This window comes from Salvia splendens, chromosome 10 (genome assembly GCF_004379255.2).
Source record: "Salvia splendens isolate huo1 chromosome 10, SspV2, whole genome shotgun sequence".
Taxonomy (NCBI): Eukaryota; Viridiplantae; Streptophyta; class Magnoliopsida; order Lamiales; family Lamiaceae; genus Salvia; species Salvia splendens.
Window position 1 is genome coordinate 3,727,275 of NC_056041.1, and position 21,184 is coordinate 3,748,458.

The 21,184-nt window shown below is 38.9% G+C and overlaps 1 protein-coding gene across 1 annotated transcript; it reads right to left on the minus strand.

Moving 5' to 3' along the window:
* Positions 1-758: 758 nt before the first annotated feature.
* On the minus strand, positions 759-3,894 carry LOC121750300 (ABC transporter G family member 14-like). The gene is made up of 5 exons (XM_042144819.1): positions 3,522-3,894; positions 2,464-3,256; positions 1,958-2,134; positions 1,625-1,809; positions 759-1,533 (listed from the first exon to the last, which is right to left on the minus strand). The coding sequence occupies exons 1-5, from the start codon at positions 3,672-3,674 to the stop codon at positions 889-891; spliced, it is 1,953 nt and encodes a 650-aa protein (XP_042000753.1). The 5' UTR covers positions 3,675-3,894; the 3' UTR covers positions 759-888.
* Between the last annotated feature and the right edge of the window lie 17,290 nt (positions 3,895-21,184).

The following is a 21,184-nucleotide window of genomic DNA, read 5'->3' on the forward strand; positions in this document are numbered from 1 at the left end:
TGATCTAAGCATGTATTAGTCTGTTAAAATTGGTTATCTGTCTTGATCTCTGACCCCTCCTTTTCCATAACACCAAGCTTCGTTGTTGTCGAATTATGATTTGTTCTTTGTGTTTGTCTTGTTGTGAAATTAGGTTTCTGAGAATTCATTCATGATGCAAGTTGTGCATGTTAGTTTTTTTGTCTTCTCTAATTAAGTGATGCTTGATGAGGCATTATTGTTTGATTGTTTCTTCAAGATTCATGCTATATTTTTTTGAATACATGGTGTAGGATATATGGGACAGTCTTTATTGAATACTCATCTTCGTTGTGCTGCAAAAGTTATCATATGGGGAGGGTTGTGTCTTTATACTGCTGAGGAGATTTAATCAGAAGACTAACTGTGATTAACTGAAATTATAACTGACATAGAGGAAAAGGAAAAAGAGTGGACTGGAATTGATTAGACATTTATACCTTTGCTGGGGTTCACTATCATGCGCATCTTGGATTATTCAGTTTCTCAAGAGGTGCTTTCTTTTTTTGGATAATGTATTTTGCAGGAAGTAAATCTTAAGCAATTAGAGGATTCATATGCCCCACATAGATCCACATTCTGTTGGTAAATGCTGGTTGGTATTAGGTTAGTTCCACTTGTTATCTTCTTTTATATGGCATATTTTCTTGTGATATCTCTTGTTGTTGATGCTTGAAATTTGTAGAACAAGAGATTAAGAGTTTTGCATGATCAGATTTATGCGAACCATTGCCAGAGAGTAGTAGTACTATTTTAAATATGTAAATATCTATGATAAAAAACCTGGCAATGGTATTGACCTAAACTAACATTATTGCTCGGTTGAATGATTAGAAAAAGTTGTTTCACCCTCCGCCTGTTAGAAATCCTTCACTGCACCCGTTGTAGAGCTAGGTAAGCAAGAAGCCGATAACCTACCAGCATCAGCATCATGATAAAGGCATCCAACCACAAATGGTCAAAACCTACTGCTTTTATGGGAGGATAATCTCCAACTCGGCAGTAAACTCCCTTTGCACACTCATAGTAGTCGTTCTCATTGTACTGAATCCCGAGAAGAAGTTTGTAACAATAGTAGCTGTAGCTGAGATATTTTAACCATGCTATGAAGGGTGGGATGTGTCTAACATAGTATCCTCCAGCGATTAGGAACACCATTGTTGTTACTGATGCTAAAGTTGCTGCTTGTTTGACGTCCATTAGTATGGCACCAAATGCCAAGCCAAGGCCTTGAGAAACAAGGACACTGAAAAGGACAACTAGCAGAGAGAGGATAAAGGTAACTGGGTCCGGGCTTAGGCCACCCATCCAATAAAAGATAAACGTGAATGCTGTTGGTAGTGCGAGCTCCAGAGGAAGATCTCCCACTGTTCTGGCTACAAAGTAGGAGGATAGCCGGTACATGCCAGATGACCTTTCTTTGATTAGCATTCTTCTTTCTTGAGGGAAAGTGAAAACAGCATTGTAAAGTGGGTAGAAGCCCCAGAACACTGAGAAAAAGAACAGCATTGCAGTCTGCACAATTCAAAATATCTCAACCCATTAGAGATGTCAGTCAAGCTTAAGTAATAGTACAACTTATAGTGACATAGGAAAAAAGCCTTACACGGTCATCTATATGAGATGATGGGGTGCGCCACCATAGGAGCCCGCCAAGTACTGCCACACTTAGGACCTGAAAGATTCTTAACTTGTTGAAGGCTTCAAACCTTCGCTCCCGCAGTCCCCGTAAGAGCAAGATCTTAAACTGATGCCACCAAGTTGTGCACCATTTCTGTGATTTCACATTCCCTGGACCATATGGAAAATCACAATATGTATTTGATCAGCAAGACAGTAAAGATGCATTTAGCAATCTGGAGCAGATTGTTTTCTGACTCTCAAGATTGGTAAAGGTAAAAGCTGTGTTAGTAAGAGGGAGGAGACTTCGTAGACTTACTTATGGAGGTTTCCTTTTTGTTATTGTAGCTACTCACATCGGAACTGAAAAGCTCAGTTTTTAACCTTGTAGAAATGTTCTTGTCATAGGCAGAGATGAGAAGTTCTCTCACAGACGTAGGGTCTTGCTGGGTGCAGTTGTTGTGCTCAGTAGCATGCTGGAAATCAGGTCCAATCCCTGAACAAATAGCTCATCTTGTTAATAGTCTCAAATTATTACTTTGTGCTTACAGTAAGAAAAATGTCCTTGTTAGCAGGTGTCAAGTTCCATGGAGCAGTAATGGATTAATATAAGATCTAAGTGATCCTTATTGATGAATGGGGAATATTATACGGGGTGGGGCCATTTAAACTCCATTAAAATTTCAATGATAACTAACACAAGTGCTCTAAGTGATATTTATCTTTTTGTCCGAGAAAGGACATAAGATAAGTTTTAATAAGCTTATTGACTGCCATGTAGCAAAAAATTATGGTGGCCTAAAGAAAGTGAAGACTTATGATTACCATTGGCAAGATCGAGCAAAAGATCAGCAGGATTGACAGTGATGGATGTTGAGAAGCCAATGGAAGAGAAATATTCCATGGCAGTTGATGCTTGCCCATAGTAGATTGGGCAGCCTTCGGAGAGCAAGACTACCTTGTCGAACATATGGTAGAGCCGGCTAGAAGGCTGATGAATGGTGGTTATTACTGTTCGACCTCCACTAGCTAGCCCTTTTACTGTGTTCAATATCCTTTGAGCGGTGGTTGAGTCAAGACCTGATGTGGGCTCATCTAATAAAATCAGACTCGGGTTGATTAGCATTTCTTGACCTATGCTCACCCTCTTCTTCTCACCTCCTGATATTCCTCTGAACAGTGGCCCTCCTATCATACTGTTGCGACACCTGGTTAAACCCAGTTCTGCAATAACGTGCTCCACGTGCTGTATTATCTCTTCTTTGGTCAAGCTTTTAGGAAGTCTTAGTAGTGCAGTGAAGAAAAGAGTTTCAAACACGGTAAGATGAGGATATAGAACGTCATCCTGCGCAACAAATCCAGTTCGTCGTTTGATAGAACCTGAAAATGGCTGACCGTTGTACATGATCTTTCCTGATAAGCTCCCGGAGAGGCGGCCTCCGAGGGCTGTAAGGAGGGTGGTTTTTCCACTGCCCGATGGACCAAGCATAGCCAGTATCTCTCCCGGAGAAACCATGCCTGTCACCCCATTGAGTATTGTCTTCTCTTTGGCGCTTGATGTTCCTCCATAACAAGTGCCTTTTCTTTCCAAGTTTACCTTGTAAACAACCTCTTCAAACTGAAACATAAGAACATAATTAGGACTGAACTATTTGTTATCTATTGCAGAAACGCTTTTCTAAATTATAATCTTCATCTTGTCCGGACCACTAGTAATCTTTTTAAGTTACCACTGCTAGTTATGTTCCATAATCAAATGCATCTTTAAACATGTAAGCTACCTACCTATCAGAGGGTTTTATGAACATGAATGTTCGTGCTAGCTTCTATCCCACTATGTGAGAGATTTGTGTGTGCGTAGAGAGAGAGAGAAGAGAGATCACCTTTAGAGTGATGGGGTGTGATACCCGTTGAAGAAAGGGCTGCGAAGGGAAAGATGGATAAACTGTATCACAACCTTCTTGGCTGGTTGGAAGACCTGTGGCAAGCTGAGTGTCATCGTTTTCCGGTTTTGGTGCAACGGAACAGAGGGGCATGGCGAAATCTAAGTGAAGCTGAAACTGAAATAGTAGTGTGGTATGCTGGGGGAGAAGAGAGACTCTAAAATGCTGCTTTTGAACTTATGGCTGCAAATGAAGTGGTTGATACAGATATATAAGCAAAGACTTGGAACAAGGATCTCTCATGAATTAAAGTGTTCATGATGTAGGCCTTACCTCTTTGGTGGGATCCCACCTCTTTTTATTATTGATCTTGTACACTTGTCTAAATCAGTTATTTATGTTAATCTCCTTTGGCTTACTGTACATTTCTCATCACTATAGCATCCCATAACTCTCTCTCATCATCTTATTCTTTGTTCTTCTTATACCATTCTCCCTCTCTTACCGACCCCACTAATTCTCCTTAATTCATCATGCAGCTTGCATGTTTTTCGTGGGAAACGAGAGACACCCACCCCCCATGTACAGTATCATTTTCTATAGCCTTATTCTGCTTCATGGAAATACACATTATTTGTCCATGTAATGGTTGTGACAATTTGGAGGCAAAATTGCATATATCTAGGATTGAAGACAACGTGCTACTTTAAGCCATTTCGGTTATTATATTTTTGGTGGATCGTGTAAACAAGAAGACTCGACGTCTTCTTTTTTTGATAGACAATTGTAGTGCTTCCCACCTTTCACTTTAACTACATATCTTGATTAGTTTGGATTTGTTTATGGTTTCCTACAAATGGATTCTTACGTTATATGCATGTCAGTTCTTGTCCAGCACCACTTCTCTATTTTGTTTTTATACGGTAATATATTGCTTCTTTTCCCACTTTGCTGATGGCAAATCTCTGAAGATGGAGGAGTGGATGTCATGGCCAGAAAAGGTTAACATCTCCATTGTCGGAAACGGACTCGAGCTGTTTCTGGATTCTGCTGGAACTGTACATTCAAAATTGCTGTAATAATCAGTTATGCAGGTTCATTACATGAATGGAAAAGAAGAGTTGAAGAAGGTTTCTTAGACTCTGTATTAATCTCGTGTTATAGTATTTCATTGATTATGAGCTTTTGCTATTGATGTAATTATGAAAGTAGCATTATCAACACACACACACAGTCACGTGCTATAAAATGAAGTACAACGTTCACGAATATCGGTGTAGAGTTACATTTGTTAGAGCATCTCCAATAGCGGCGAGCGCACCGGCTAGCCGATTCTTGGCGCTCGCCGGTCCGCTCGCCGAACCATTGCAGCCGGCGAGCGCTCGCCGATATCCTGACCGCCATTGCAGGCTCCAGATCGGCGAGCGGGATTTTTTTTATTTATTTATTTTTCGAAACACTATATATACGCGATATGGACGTCATTTTCATTTGCACCACTTGTTTTAACGAGTACGTGAGGCGGAGGCGGGGGCTCGTGCGTGGAGTAAGAGTTTTTTTTTAAATTAATGTAATTTTTTTTGTTAATGTACTTTTTTTAATTAATGTACTTTTTAAATTTTTAATATTATTATTGAATTTTCCTGTATATGTGTCGTAAATTTAATTCCGTATTTTGTGTGATTGTTAATTATTTGTTTTTAATAATTTTGTTTATTGTGGCTGGGCTATTGCTGGTCCAGTTGCTTGTCCTGATGATGTGGCAGGAGGAATTTTAGTGCTGATCATGTGGCAAGAGGAGTTTATAGCTAGGTTATGGCTAGTTATTCTTATTGGAGATGCTCTGAAGAGAGAATCCAGAAATATTTTCCCAAAATTCTGATGTTCTCAATTTGAAACTTTCAAAGTATCTGTTGATGTAACTCTATTCCTCTCTAGAAGCAAAGAACATATGTCGACATATAAATAGAATAGATAGTATTTGACTGATAAATAATTGTAGAATAAGTTAATTAACTGAAAAAAGGTATTAAATGTTGATACTCCCTAATATAAAAACTTTAGGGACTATATAAATTTTAATTTGAAATTGATAAATCAATTGAGAAAGAAAAAAAATTGATAGTAAGACTCACATTATTAATATTGTAACTTGTGGTGAAAAAGTTTAAAAAAAATTGAATAGACCAAAATGACAAAATGAAGAATAATTTTCAGGGACGAAGAGAGTAGCATCGATGCTCTTTCCGACCTGCATAGTAATAAACAATAATCCACAGAAAGTAGGAAAAGGAGAAAAAGGGGCATCTAAACTTAATGACAGAAAGCCAAAAACAAAGTCTACGACAAGATTAATTAATAGAAAAGTCGACACTAATGGTTCTTTTCTTTGTAAAGCCAAATGATTCTTATATTCCATCTTCTTTATTTCCTTCTTTCTTTTTGATAAATTAAAAAAACTAGAGTTTATAATATTCAACATTCGTATCGCCGAAAATCAGATCTGACAATGCATGATTGCATGTGATAAATTTGATTAGGGAAAAGGTGAAAATAAAGAAATATAGATAGAAGTTAGATGCTAAAACATAAAGTGTTTTAATTTGCCCCCCATTAGTCAAATTTTCTCTTCATCTTTGGACTGCATGAAGAAGAATGATTAAAGATGGAAGCCATCAATGGGATTCCAATTCCAGCACATAATTTTAAGCAATACTTTTTGCAGAGACCACTGAGGTTTTACGAGTCATGGGGCCATGCAGGTATCGACCCTTATTAATAGTATTATTTAAGAGATTTACAATACTATAGAGTCAGAAAAAAGGAACATTCCAACAATAACAATATACTAATACTCCCCCCGTCCTGGACTACTTGCACTTATTTCCTTTCTGGGCGTCCCAAGTTATTTGCACTCTTTCCATTTTTAGTAAAAATTATCACCTACAGCCGCAATTGTTGACTTTGTTATACACTCATTCCTTAATCTCCGTGCCGAAAAGGAAATGTGCGAGTAGTCCGGGACGGAGGGAGTATTATTTAAGAGAACACGAGGACAAGAAGCATTCCAAGTTCATAAAAGCTCGAGAGAAGGTTTGCCACTACATAAAGTGGGCGGACAACGGATAGGCCGGACTGAAAAGAGCCAAACAACACCCGGCAACAATGTTCGATTTATTCATGTATTTTACACTTTGTAGTAATATTTTACAAAGTATTGTTGAGATCTTTCAATTTACATAAAAGCAATGTTCGATTTATTCATGTATTTTATATATCTATTTTTATTCTAATATATATCAAAACTTATTCTTTTAGTTGACAGGAAAGTACTGTACTAAATTTTACAAATGCATAAAATTAAAGTTCAATTTGTTCTTTTTAAACAAAGTTATAGCAAAATTGAAGATAATTTGTAGTAAATTTTATTATAACTTTGACATGATCTACTAAAATCACAATATTTTAATAAATGATAAAAAAAATGGTAATATGAATTAAATATAAGTGAGATTAGCGAACATAATTAATCCCTCAAAAGTAAAAACTATGACTATTGCCTATGGCTATGAACTATGGAAGTGAGTCTAACATGAATGATACGAGTCATTATAAATTAATAAAAGGGGAGACATAATTAATTACTAATGTTATTGATTATTGTTATTCCTATTGACTGGATCCCTAAGAGCTCATACTTCGAGACTAATTATCAACTTAACTTTCAGTATTAGTATTATTGTTTTTATTAGATGGTAACTGATGGTTGGGCGAATTTTTGATAGTAGTAAATGCAGGTAATGAATATAGATCACGACACAAGGAATTACGTGGTTCGATTTACTGAGGTAAATCTACGTCCACGGGAAGAAAGGAGGGCAAGATTGTATTGCTTGATCTGGTTTTCCAGCTTACAAATACAGACTTGCTATCATGATCTTTGATGTCTAGAGAGCCCCCTCTCCTATCTGATCTAAGTTCTATTTATACATTGAACTAAGATCGTGGCTTGCATCACCACTAACTAGGTCGTGGCTTACATCATCACTAATTAGGTCGTGGCTTACATCATCACTAATTAGATCGTGGATGTCGTGGAGGTCATGAGATCTTGCATGGGTCCACCACTAAATAGATCGTGTAGTGGAGGTCGTGGAGGTTCTGCATGAGTCCACTATCTCCCAGTTCGGTCGAATACTGAGACCGAACTGCTGAACTATTGCCGAGCAGCTTTTGCCGATCTGAGAGTAGAGCTTGATTGATCGGCTTTTACCGAGCTGTAGGCTGGGGCCGAACTCTTTGGTAATGCCGAACTGATTGGTCGGCTTTTACCGAGCTGTAGGCTAGGGCCGAACTCTTTGGTAATGCCGAACTGATACTCTTCCTTGGGCTTTGGGCTGATGGGCCGCCACTGCTATTGGGCTTGTTTAGTACGTACCCCATCACTACCCCCCCCGAAAAGCGAAGTGAATCACTTCGGCGAAGCGAGTCACTTCGGCATTCTGGATAAAGGTACGGGGAAGGCTGACGTCAGGGGACGTGCCTTGCGCGTGACTGCATTAAATGCGACAGTAAAATCCGGCCGTTGAATCCTGAAAAGGTGGGATTCGAAACGGTGCGATGATTTTGAAATCTTCTCCGAATCTGATAAATACGTCCTTTCTTCATCAGTTGAACACTTTTGCTATTGCTTCTTCTGCAATCTCTCTCTTTTGCGTAAAAATTTCCTTCCGCTTTCAAGAATTTCTTCAGAATTTCTTCAGACTTTCAAAGAGTAAGAACTATGTCTTCTTCTTCTTCTTCTGAGTCAGGTAGCGGTAGGAAAGGGGATAAGGGGTCTTCTAGCCGGAAAGAATCCGGGGAGAAGACCGTAGAGTATTTTCACAGCATCTTGAGTAAGGATACTGTGATATCCTTACACGAAAAATATTTTTTTCCTGGGGGGAAGGTTGCGATTCCCGACGACCTTCATAGGGCTGACTCGCCGCCGGAGGGTTACGCCACCGTTTACGAAGCCGGCTTGGAATGCAGGCTTCGTTTCCCTCTTCCCCCTGCCTTTGTAGAGCTGCTAGATTTTTTTCAACTCCCTTTAGGTCAGGTGACTCCGAACTCTTGGAGGCACTTATCGGCCTTTGCTGCCGAACTGCGTAGGCTAGACAAGGATCTGTCTCTGAGGGCAATCCTTAATTTTTTCCAGTTTAAGAGAAAAGGATCTTGGTTTTACTTGATCCCTTTACAGCCTTTTAGGGCCTTCTGCAAAACCAAGTGGCCAAAGTGGCAACATCGCTTCTTTTTTTATAATAGGACAGCGGCTCCGGGCTTTCCCTGGAGAGGGCCGAAGTCCGTGATTCCTCATCCTCGGTTAGAACCGTTGGACGAGCTCGAGGGCGAGCTCAATAAGATTCCTATGATTAGGAAGCAGTACCTGGAGTCTGAGCTCGTCAAGGGCGACTTCGTGTTCGACTCCTCGTCTTCGGATGAAGAGACCGAGGGTGAGGAATTCTTTTTTGTGCCTTACTGCTTTTGTGGCGAAAACTAACTTTGCTTTCTTGCTTTTTGGCAGTGTACATGCTGAATAAGATTAGCCGCAAATCCTCCGAGCTTAAGGAGCCGGAGAAACAGAAGGCTACCAGCTCGGCGCCTGATGCCGAGAAGAATCCGAAGAGGCAGAAGACCTCTTCTTCGGATCCAAAAAAGCCGGAGTCCACTTCGGCAAAGGGGAAGGGGAAGACCCAGAAGCCCCCAAGAGCGCCAGAGAAAGACGTGGTCTTGGCGCCTCCTTCGGAACATATCTGTGAGCCATTTTTATGGCCCACGGACTTCGCCGAGGTGAATTCTCTTCTTGATTTTCTGGCCTTGCATTTTTTTCTGTATTTTTTGTGGCCCCTCGGTTGACTTTTTCCTTTTTCCATTTTCAGAGGAACGATATGCTCTCCAAGCTCGTCGCCGCTGAACTCTCCAAAGCGTCCAACGATTATGCTGAGATGCAGAGGAAGTTGGCGGCTGCTCGTCACCAGGCCGAACAGGCTAAGGCAGACTTTGAGAAGGCCAGAGCTGCTAGGATCTCGGCCCAGGATGAAGCCCAGTTTGCCAAAAACCAGCTCGTCATCCAGCGAGAGCAGACGAAACGGAGGGATGCTGCCGCCGTGGTTGCCCAAGGGGAGATTCTCCGTGCTTTCGCGGAGAAACTCTTTCTGAGCAATCAATTTTCGGCCTTTGTCGGTGATCTGCTGAAACTGATGACCGATAATGCCGAGCAGGGGCCCGAAGTCGTTCTGCCACTGTACGGCCGAGAGATAGCGGCTCGTCTCCAGAGTCTGCCGCTCCTTGAGGAGCTTGCTTCGTCCTCGGTCTTGCTTTCTGCTGACCGAGTTCGTAGTTGCCGAGCTGACCGGGACGAGAATATGGAGGCTATCTTTGCCTCCTTAGGGCCAGTTTCACCCGCTCCAATTTTCCACGGAGAGGGTGAGACCGAGCAGCTTGATCAGCAGACCGGAGACAGGCAGGCCGAGCAAGAGGTGCTGCTGATCGGTGATGGGGGCACCGAGCAGGCTGGGGGGAGCAGGGAGGCCGATGCTGAAGCTGAGGCAGACAAGGAGAAGGAAGCTGAACCTCACCGAGGAGCCGGAGACGAAGCTGGCGGAGTATGATTTCGTCTCCCTTCTCTTAGTTTAGTTTCTTCCTTGTTGTAAAATGGCCTTGAAGCCCTTGTGTAAAAAATTTTTTTTTCTTATGAATGAAAAAATTCTTCTTTCTGCACTTGTGTCTTCGTATAGCTTTTCGTACTCTCTTTTACTCCTGTTGTGGTTTACTACCTGCTCGGTAAAATGAAATGCCAAACTGACATAGCAGCTTTGTATTCTTAACTCTTAAGGAGCTGGAGGTACTTCACTGGAAGCGGCTGTACTCTTCCGCTTTAGACGAAGCTGAGAAAAAAGCCATAGCTGACCAGATGAAGAATGACGAACTCTTGGCTTGTTTAGTGAAGCTGGAGGCCGACAATAAGGACTTAGAGTCCGAAAAGAAAGATCTGGAGGCCGAACTGAATACAGCTGTCGCTGAGAGGACTGCGTATGAGGATTTCATCAGCAGGCGCGGGGGAATGACCATCTCTGAAGTTCAGGAACGAGTTGACGAACTGTGGGAGGAATATCATGTACTCCGGAGGAACAATGCGCTGGAGAGCTCGGCTTGCCAACAAGTTGTGAAATCATTGCGGCGCTGGGCTTCTCGGTACGACATCGTTCTTTCCCGGCGTCCTTCAATCGAGAGATTCCTTAGGCATTTCCCGCCAACAGATGCTCATACTCCAGCTCAAACCTCTGATCCACTTGCTCAAAATCCTACTCCAAATCAGCAACGAACTCAGGAGCAACCGGAAACGTCAAGACGAGAACGGACTCAGGAGCAACCGGAAACGTCAAGACAAGGACGGACTGAAGTTCGTAGAGGAGCTGTGATTATGAGTGAGCAAGATCAACAAATGCTTCGTGAAGAGACTCTTCGCCGCCGAGGTGCCAGTACTTCCCGGACTCAAGGAAGAGGCGGTAGGTCGATCAGAGCATCTCGTCGACCTGCTTATTCTTCAGCTGCCCGGAACGCCCGAACTCGGCTTCACGAGGATTTTGTGAATAGATGGCTCAACTTTAGCAACCAGGGACAGTAGAATAGTCCTTTGTAATAGCGTAACGCCTTCTCGTAGGGCAGCGGAGTTGTATGCCGAACAAGTTTTAATAAATGAAATCTTCATTTCGCTTCTATCACTGCGTATTTACAGCTCAGCGAAAAAATTTCATCGTGCTCGTCCTCGGTATTATGAAGTAAACTTCTTTGACCGGACTCGTCCTCGGTCTTATGAAGTAAGCTTCTTTGACCGGACTCGTCTTTGGTCTTATGAAGTAAACTTCTTTGACCGGACTTGGTCCTCGGTCTTATGAAATAAACTTCTTTGACCGGACTCGTCTTTGGTCTTATGAAGTAAACTTCTTTGACCGGACTTGGTCCTCGGTCTTATGAAATAAACTTCTTTGACCGGACTCGTCTTTGGTCTTATGAAGTAAACTTCTTTGACCGGACTTGGTCCTCGGTCTTATGAAATAAACTTCTTTGACCGGACTCGTCTTTGGTCTTATGAAGTAAATTTCTTTGACCGGACTAAGCTTGTGTCCTAATTTGGCGAGTTTTATCGCGTGGATCGGACTTTCCCTTGTCCTAATTTGGGGATCGGACTTTCCCTTGTCCTAATTCGGCGAGTTTTATCGCGTGGATCGGACTTTCCCTTGTCCTAATTTGGCGAGTTTTATCGCGTGGATCGGACTTTCCCTTGTCCTAATTTGGCGAGTTTTATCGCGTGGATCGGACTTTCCCTTTGTTGCAGTTCGACGGACTGCTTGTTTCTTAAGCTGAATTGTGGTCTTGTATCCTCCTTAGAAGCTTGGACTCACAATCGTTGGCTTATATATGTTCTAAAAAGGGGATCAGCCTTCGAAGAACAAGATACCTCAGTAACATTTGTAAGAGACGACACGCACATAGACAGACAAAACGCACATAGACAAACATGAAAAACAAGTAAAAAACAAAGAAAGCACATACCCCTAGGACCGAACTAGACACAAGACTGACTGACCGGACTGTCTCTTACAAATGGAACTTCTTGAGGTTGGAAATGTACCATGTTCGGGGTGCTTGTTCTCCTGACATGTGAGTCAATTTATAAGACCCTTTGCCGAGGACTTCTGACACCCGATATGGACCTTCCCATGTGGGTTCGAGTTTGCCCAGCTTTTCTGCTCGGCTTACTTCGTTGTTTCTCAAGACGAGATCTCCCACTTGAAATTGCAGCTTTTTCACCCTTTGGTTATAATACCGGGCTACTTGCTCCTTGTACTTGGCCGCTTTTATGCAGGCCAATTCTCTTCTTTCTTCGGCCAGATCTAGTTCGGCTCTCAGTCCGTCATCATTCATTTCTGAGGAGAAATTTAGAGTTCGGGGACTGGGTACGCCGATCTCAACCGGAATCACGGCGGGCGGGCGGCTTCTCAGGATTGAGACGTGGCCCCAATCGGTCTTGCACCGGAGTCCTTTGAATCCTTTCAAAAGGAGTTCGGCGAGGATGTCCCTGATCGCCAAAAGGAGTTCGGCGAGGATGTCCCTGATCGCTATGATCGGGCTTCCTCCCGTCTCCTCGGGATGAGCTGTCTAAAGACCGTTTGCGACGGTCTGCCTCATCGGCACGGGAGAACTGGTCCGCAATGTCCCACATCTCTTGAGCTGTTTGCGGACTGCATTCCACGAGCTTTCTGTAGAGAGCTCCGGGCAGGATTCCATTTTGGAATGCCGAAATGACAAGTAGATCATTGAGATCATCTACTTGTAGGCATTCCTTGTGGAACCTCGTCATAAAGTCGCTGATCTTTTCGTCGCGACCTTGACGTGTAGAAAGCAGCTGAGCCGAAGTGATTCGGGCTTCCGCTTTCTGAAAGAACCTCCTGTGGAAAGCATCCATTAGATCTCGGTAAGATCTAATGCTGCCTTGGGGGAGGCTATCGAACCACCTTCTTGCGTTCCCGATAAGCAGCTCGGGAAACAGCTTGCACATATGGACCTCATTGAGACCCTGGTTCGCCATGTTATACTGATAGCGTCCCAGGAAGTCATGAGGATTCACTAACCCGTCATAAGTCATTGACGGAGTTCGGTAGTTTTGTGGTAAGGGAGTTCGGGTGATATCGTCCGAGAACGGAGTCTTCAATGCTCCGTACATGGCGAACCCGACACCTCTTCGGTATGGAGGAGATGGAGTTCTCCTGTGATTCCGGTACCGAGGAGGAACAGGAACATGTCGGGGTTGAGGATTCTTCTTCCTGGAAGACACGGCACTACTGCGGTAGCGACTTTCATGTCTGGATGAGGAGGGAGAATCCACCGTTTTCGTCTCCGGCTTTTGGCCCTTTTGCAGGAAAATTAAGAACTCTTCCTGCTTCTCGGCCAAAAACAACTTGACAGCCTCGTTCAAATTGGGCTGCTGGGAAGACTCGGTGCGATGAGTCTTTGAGCGGCTTGTTCCTTCTCCGTGAGAACTGGAAGTAGATTTCTCCCGAGGCTGTTTTCCAGACCTGCGGGCTGGACTAGCTTCCTCATGGTTATCACGAACGGTATTATGGGTGTTACGTGATCTGGTATGCATTTTTTTGGTGGAAGAGGATCAAAAACTCGCTTTATCACAAATTTGGTTCTCTGTTTCCCACAGACGGCGCCAGTGATGGTTGGGCGAATTTTTGATAGTAGTAAATGCAGGTAATGAATATAGATCACGACACAAGGAATTACGTGGTTCGATTTACTGAGGTAAATCTACGTCCACGGGAAGAAAGGAGGGCAAGATTGTATTGCTTGATCTGGTTTTCCAGCTTACAAATACAGACTTGCTATCATGATCTTTGATGTCTAGAGAGCCCCCTCTCCTATCTGATCTAAGTTCTATTTATACATTGAACTAAGATCGTGGCTTGCATCACCACTAACTAGGTCGTGGCTTACATCATCACTAATTAGGTCGTGGCTTACATCATCACTAATTAGATCGTGGATGTCGTGGAGGTCATGAGATCTTGCATGGGTCCACCACTAAATAGATCGTGTAGTGGAGGTCGTGGAGGTTCTGCATGAGTCCACTATCTCCCAGTTCGGTCGAATACTGAGACCGAACTGCTGAACTATTGCCGAGCAGCTTTTGCCGATCTGAGAGTAGAGCTTGATTGGTCGGCTTTTACCGAGCTGTAGGCTGGGGCCGAACTCTTTGGTAATGCCGAACTGATTGGTCGGCTTTTACCGAGCTGTAGGCTAGGGCCGAACTCTTTGGTAATGCCGAACTGATACTCTTCCTTGGGCTTTGGGCTGATGGGCCGCCACTGCTATTGGGCTTGTTTAGTACGTACCCCATCAGTAACAAACTCAATTTAGTTAGCCTCACTTTTTCAGGAGGCAGATAAGCCCCTCCACCCTTTATTTTTTGAAAATTTGTAGTAGTATATATTTATAAATTGTCTTATTATAAAAATAAAAAGAAAATAAAATAAAAGAATATGACTCTTTTTATTTTCCAATATGACTAATGACATATTTACCCTTTTACCAATATCATAAATCTAAATATTTTGTTTCATTTTTCTTCCTCGTAAAATTTAATCTAATTGTGAAAAATTGACATGTACCGATCACTCATGCTCGCATTGAAATTTCCGGTCATATTTGTAGTATACTAATGAAGGTTGATAGGATGTGTTACAAAAAATATACTAATAGAGTAAAATCGGCGACTCTAAGCAAACAAATTCAGGTGGGGCGGGATTGATCGACCCTATTGCCAGCCCATGCAACAGCTCCACTCTAACCTTCGAGGTTGTGGTGAATTTCTGTTCTTGGTCCAACATTCATAACTAGTGATGACCATCGCACCGTCCTTATCTTCTGATATTGATAACGATGTTCTTCACTGTGTCTAATCTTACAAGTTTCAATTTCTTGATCTTCCATTAGGTAGGGATTGATGAGGTTGATTGCTTTTGCACTTTGTGATTACTTTTGACATCCTCCTTATACCAACTTAATTGTTTATTTGGACATAAATTCTTGGATGGGAGCAATTTGACCACTTGTTTAAGAATTGTAACCTCATCTTTCACCTTCTTTATTCACACAATATTCCTTTGATTTTGTGTAGCCTCATATTTCATGGATCTCCTTTTACCCCCTCTCACTTTATGAAAAGGGAGGATATATTAAGATTATATATATTTCACTATCATATATTATCTAATTATTCTCCGTTCGTGTGAAAATATAAAACTAATTATTATATACTAGTATTAAGGTAATGGCTGGTATATATGAATCGAATGAGAATAAAATCAGAATGCTCACATATACATTCTTTATTCTATATTTCCCATAAGTAATCATCATATGTTCACTAGTTCGACAAATTAAATACAAGCTTGTATTGAGAATATTAAAATATAGAAAATAAAATACTAGCGAGAATAAATTAAATTTGCATGAGATGAGATGCCCCAGATTTATATTCCCCCCCGGCTAATTTTTCCTTATCTGATCACAGCATCCAAACAGAATCTTAAAAATCGTATTAATTTTATCTTTAAAAATTTTATCTTGGGGAATTATTCACCTAGAACAATATCAGTGAATCTGAGACCTCTTGTCGATCGTCTAAAATGTTATGCCTCTGAATAAAAACTGTCTTACTCTTATCTACTCAATTTGTTTAATTATTCTCTTATTTTTAACTATTAGTCAATCTTGCTAAGATTCTTGAGCACAGTTCCTAGCCCTAAAAATGAAAATTTGATCTCGAAGAATTTTCCCTTTGCCACAGAGATAAGAATAACTGAATAAGTAGACTTTAGATAAAGATTTTTGGATTTAAATATATCAATAGTGGGGTGTGATCAATTGCTAACTATTTAAGTTGCTAACTGATCAACGCAATATATAAAAAAATGTCAACACATAATTTTGTTGAACTTCAATATACGGTGTTGTTATTATGTGTTGACATTTTAATGACATCGTGTTGACATTTTTGAATACATAAATAAACCAGTTTTTAGTTGTACAAAATTTGGTCACATAGATTTTCTATTTCGGATTGCAACACATTCATAGATTTAGGTATTTCCAAAATTCCTCGTCTGAACAACTGCAAATCTGCAATCTTCTGGGACCTGAAATTGACAAAATCTTTTGAGTTTAGATCAAAACATAAGATGTTTCAATATGTAGCCCACTTATTTAGTAAATAAATCACGCAAAATTGCAAATGGTATAGCCTAGTATCCTTTGGGTTGCCTAGTTGTGGGTTACGTTTTTTGTGTGAACAATGATTTAAAGTTCGAATTTCCATGTCAATTATAAGTGGAATTTGTATCACAATATTGTCGCTTATATGCAGTGTATTTTATCACCTAAACATTTAAAGTTTGAATTTCACAGGCAATTATAAGTGGAATTTGTATCATAATATTATCACGTGTATTTTATCACCTAAACATTTAAAGTTTGATTTATCACGTCCATTGTAGTGACTTTTTGTGCGCATCCTTGATAAACCTACTGGGATTTACCATTATTTACCTCCTTCACACTACTCTATCATACCAGAATATTTGTATGAAGAGAAAGATTCTTGGTACTCCATAATTATACTCTTACCATTGCCAAATCAATTAAGATCCATAATTTTGGGGATGAGTGCATTAGGTGAAATACTTTGATGCTTGAACCAGGGAGACTGAAGTTCAGTTCTTCTTTTTTACTAATATTAATAATTTCATAACGTAATTTTTCTAAAAAAAATTCCAAAACAACCAATTCGAAGCCATTTTCTTCAAAAATATTCTATAGATCGAAGGGGCGACTATATTAGGCCGATTTTAAGGAAAAATTAGTTCCCCGTGGTAGTCATTCCCCCTGGCATGCATTTATTTAAAAATTAAATATATTAATTAATTATGTGATAAGTATTAATTATATTCATGATTTACGATTTCTTAACCGTGTATAACAAAAACAAGACAAAAAAGATTATAGGATGGCATAATAATCGGTGAACAAAATTCAAGGAAAATTAAATGCATATAAGCAACTTTATTTACCCTATTTGATTCATTAATGATTTAATTTGCTATTATTGGCAAGGTGTAGTGAAACTACTTATTAGGTTTAGAATTAATTAAATCATAGTGGATCTAGAATCAAACTAGTCAAACAATTAGACCGTATAATGATTTTACATCTCGAGTGGGCAGAGGGAGCAAATATTCCAAACCCCATTGAAAAACATACTAGAAATATAAATGCCTTCTCTTTTTAAAGTATTATTTTATCAACTTTCCCCATAAATTTACAATATTTAAGTATCATCAAATACGAATATCTTTGGCTAGGTTAGGGTCGAAATTGTGTCTAACTAGTAACCCCTTTTTGGTCATAATGAATTAATTATTGTGCTTACACTTAAAAGTCCAAATTCAAAATACTTGCATATAATATTTCTAGGAGGTGGACTCTTACGGGAACATTTCCATCAAGCAAACACATCTGATATTGTCACATATCTTCGATATAATTACTTCTTATCATGACAACTCGCATCGTACTGATGCTCTTACATGAGTATATTTCTATTTCTTTGTTATACTACTATATTAAAAACCTATATATATGTCACTGACCCAATACCAAAATGCTCATATTGGCTACAATTGACCAATGAGAGAGGATATCGATCGCAAACTGGAAGTAGAGAGTGATATTTTTGTTAGAGTGTTGTAATTATGGGTCATTTTGATATCTCAATCACTGTCGGCTTTTAGTACTTAGGGTGGTGCACTACCTGCTCAAAGATTTTGATTTTGTTGTGATTCAACATATGTAAAAAAAAGATAATTTTGCTGCCGATTTTTGTCGCATTTTGCTTATAGTTTTCTTAGAGGAGTCCATGTTCTAGAGGCTTTGTCGAGGAGTTTGAGTAGTTGAATGCTTCGTGATAGAATAATTGTTATGCTTACTTTCTTCCTCATCGGGCATAGCCCGCTTATCTTACCAAAAAATGCTCATATTGGGTGGCAAATTATAACTTCCATACCTTGATGCCAATTTTTCAAATAAATTAATAGTCAATGTGTTATTATTAACTATTAATTCCACATTCAATTAAGTATACATCTAATTACAAATTGCTCGAGTAATTAAGGAGAAATATGATAATGTTAGTCCAAATGGACTAAATTGCCGTTTGATCTCGTCTCCACTATGGATACTTCCCAATGAAATACAATTCCTTTCAATGTAAGGGAAATAACTTTCATCCCATGGCCACTCCACTTCTATTTCTATTTTTTTTGCTCTCTATTTTTCTCTCTCCCTCTCTCTCTATTATTCCTATCAAAAAGCACTATCCATGCCTTGCACATTATTACCCCACTTAATTTTGTTTTATTCCTTTTGATTCCTCCATCTTAATAATTACCCTTTCAATGCATTTTTAGGTGTTTCGATTCCATTTTTTAATTATTTTATGTGTTTGTGACACAAATTGAAATACGCATAAAGCATATGTGGAGAAAGAGGTTATATAGATCTCCGAAAAACAAAAGTTCATTTATGAATTGAAAGGTGCATGGAATGCATTAACTTGAAAGTTTATATTTCTTTATTATAATTAGTAGTAAATTAATCTTAACTAGGGGTCATATGAGATTTGAAGAAGATGACGGGGGCAATATGCAAATTAAAAATAAAAATATTTGTCGTTTTGAGTTATGTAATGGAGTTAGGAAGTCGACACGTGGCAAGCACTCCTTGTATCTAGTGGAGGTATTTATATATATGGTGGGGTTTAATACTTCACAATATTATTACCAGTGTGGGAAATCGACATTGGTGGATTGTGGGCTGTCTTGCTCACTCATTATCTGCTACATTATTTAATCACTTGCTATTGATTTTCCACCTCATTTTTTCACGATTTTATACCATATTTTGGTGAGTTTTCAATACATATAATTCGGCCTAATTGTTGTCACTTAAGATTAACCTTCTTTAACCACAGATAAGATTATGATATATTTCTGGCCTTAAATTAAAGGTTCAAGCTTAGGCTTAGCTCATTGAGATATGATTTTTTATTTCATGTTATAAGTTCATACGATGTGTTTACCTTTACAGGTTGTTATAATTTAAATATATGAGCTTGAGATGTCAATTGAGCCAATTTATCGGCCGTTGGCTCAGCTTTGTTCAAGGTGTGACATAATCGGATCATAAAATTTGAACCTTCTTAAATGTTTGGATTTTGGATTAGCCCAACAGTTTAATTGGGCTAAAACCAATTAAAAATAAAAACATTTTATTTATTCTTGAATTATCATAAATTTATAAGAATTAAAGATAAGAATCGTGCGACAAACAAAATAGGTTAATGATTTTAAACGAACGTTTTAAAGTTCTTAGCTCACATATTTAATATAAAGTGCGTTTTCGATATTAATAAAATATTAAAATTGCTAATAAATTAATTTCACGGCCAAGTTTTATTGGGCTGACTTTTGTCGATAACGAATCGACTCAATCACTCAATGACCAACGAGAAAGCTAAGCAAATTGCTAATAAATTATTTGACGTGAAAAATAAAAATTTCCACATTATTTTATGGTAAATACAAAAATTATACTATTAATCTTTTCGGCTGCTAAGATTAAGATCATGTTGAAAATGGTAAAGTGCATCCTATTATCTTGCAAAATTCGAACAAATTAATAATCTAATATATACTACACTATGTTGGTTATTTTAGTATAATTGGATTAACTTGATTGATCAATATTGTCATAATGAGACATCATATAAGTTTGGAAGTGCGGAGTGCACGCTTGTTCGAATTCATTATGATTAGACGGGGTTCGGGGGCAGCGCCCTCGAGTAGCGGGGTCCAAGGGGCGGCAGCCCCTGGCTGGGGTATTAAAGTTGCTGTGTAGAAAATTCATCAGGAAATATAATTTTTGATAGTCGAAGGACTGATTTGCAATTTTCGAAACTCCTTAAAACTGTTAAAATCAGTTAAGAAAACGAAGAGACGCGATGATTCGTTTCAGGCCTCTTCTTATTGATTCTTTTTCCAGTTCAAATTATTATCGAAAATTAACATACGAAACTTCTAAAAATCTGAATTGTATCCGATCAAATATTGGTAGAACCACCAAATTAATTTGATCTGAAAGTGTTGTTCACGCCTTTCAGTATATCCATTTGTTCACGTTTCACTAAATCTCCCTAACATACTATAATATAATATATGTAGTTGAATTTTAAAGTGACAACAACAGCATATTTTATATAAGAAGAGTTTAAGAATTTGAATAAAATCATATACTAATATTATCACCCCAAAACCAGTTTAAGAATTTAGATAAAATCATAATTATTCACCCAATACCATTATTCACACAATCGCCGCCGCACCGATGATTTCTTTAGCCATTTTTTTATACACACGATCATTTTCAACAATTTATTTTTGAAAAATAATTTTACTTTTATTAATTGGTAATTAATTATTAGGGAGAATCAATTGTAGAATTATTATAATAATAATAAATACTACTCAATATTAATCAGGATTTACATATTATTATAATTTTCGATATTTACAAAACATAAAATTAGATTTATATATTTGAGGGAACATCATTTTTGGTCCACGAACTTTGCCAAAGTATCATTTTAGGTTCCGTGAACTTTGAAAATATCATTTTAGGTCGGTGAACTTTGAGTTAGTATCATTTGAGGTACTTCTTACTATTTCCAAGTTTTTTTGGATGAAAATACCCTCAATACCTTAAAGTGTATATATTTTTAATAAATTTATCATATACTCATATTTTTTATAAATATCTTTACAATATATTTTTGACAAATTTTCTAAATATAATTTCACCTTAAATATTATCACTTAATTTTGTGACATGCAAGTAAAATTGCTTCTTCAATTTTTTATATTAATTTTTTTAAATTGAATAAATAACTTTTCTTTAATAATAAAAAATTGAATAAAGATATTTTCTTGCATGTCACAAAATTA

What these genes read in the sequence shown, in the direction of transcription:
- LOC121750300 (XM_042144819.1), bottom strand. Translation starts at nt 3,674, where the DNA reads ATGCCCCTCTGTTCCGTTGCACCAAAACCGGAAAACGATGACACTCAG. An exon ending in CACACCCCATCACTCTAAAG is followed by an intron (nt 3,257 to 3,521) that starts GTGATCTCTCTT and finishes CTTATGTTTCAG; the next exon opens with TTTGAAGAGGTTGTTTACAA. An exon ending in CAAAAAGGAAACCTCCATAA is followed by an intron (nt 1,810 to 1,957) that starts GTAAGTCTACGA and finishes CATATGGTCCAG; the next exon opens with GGAATGTGAAATCACAGAAA.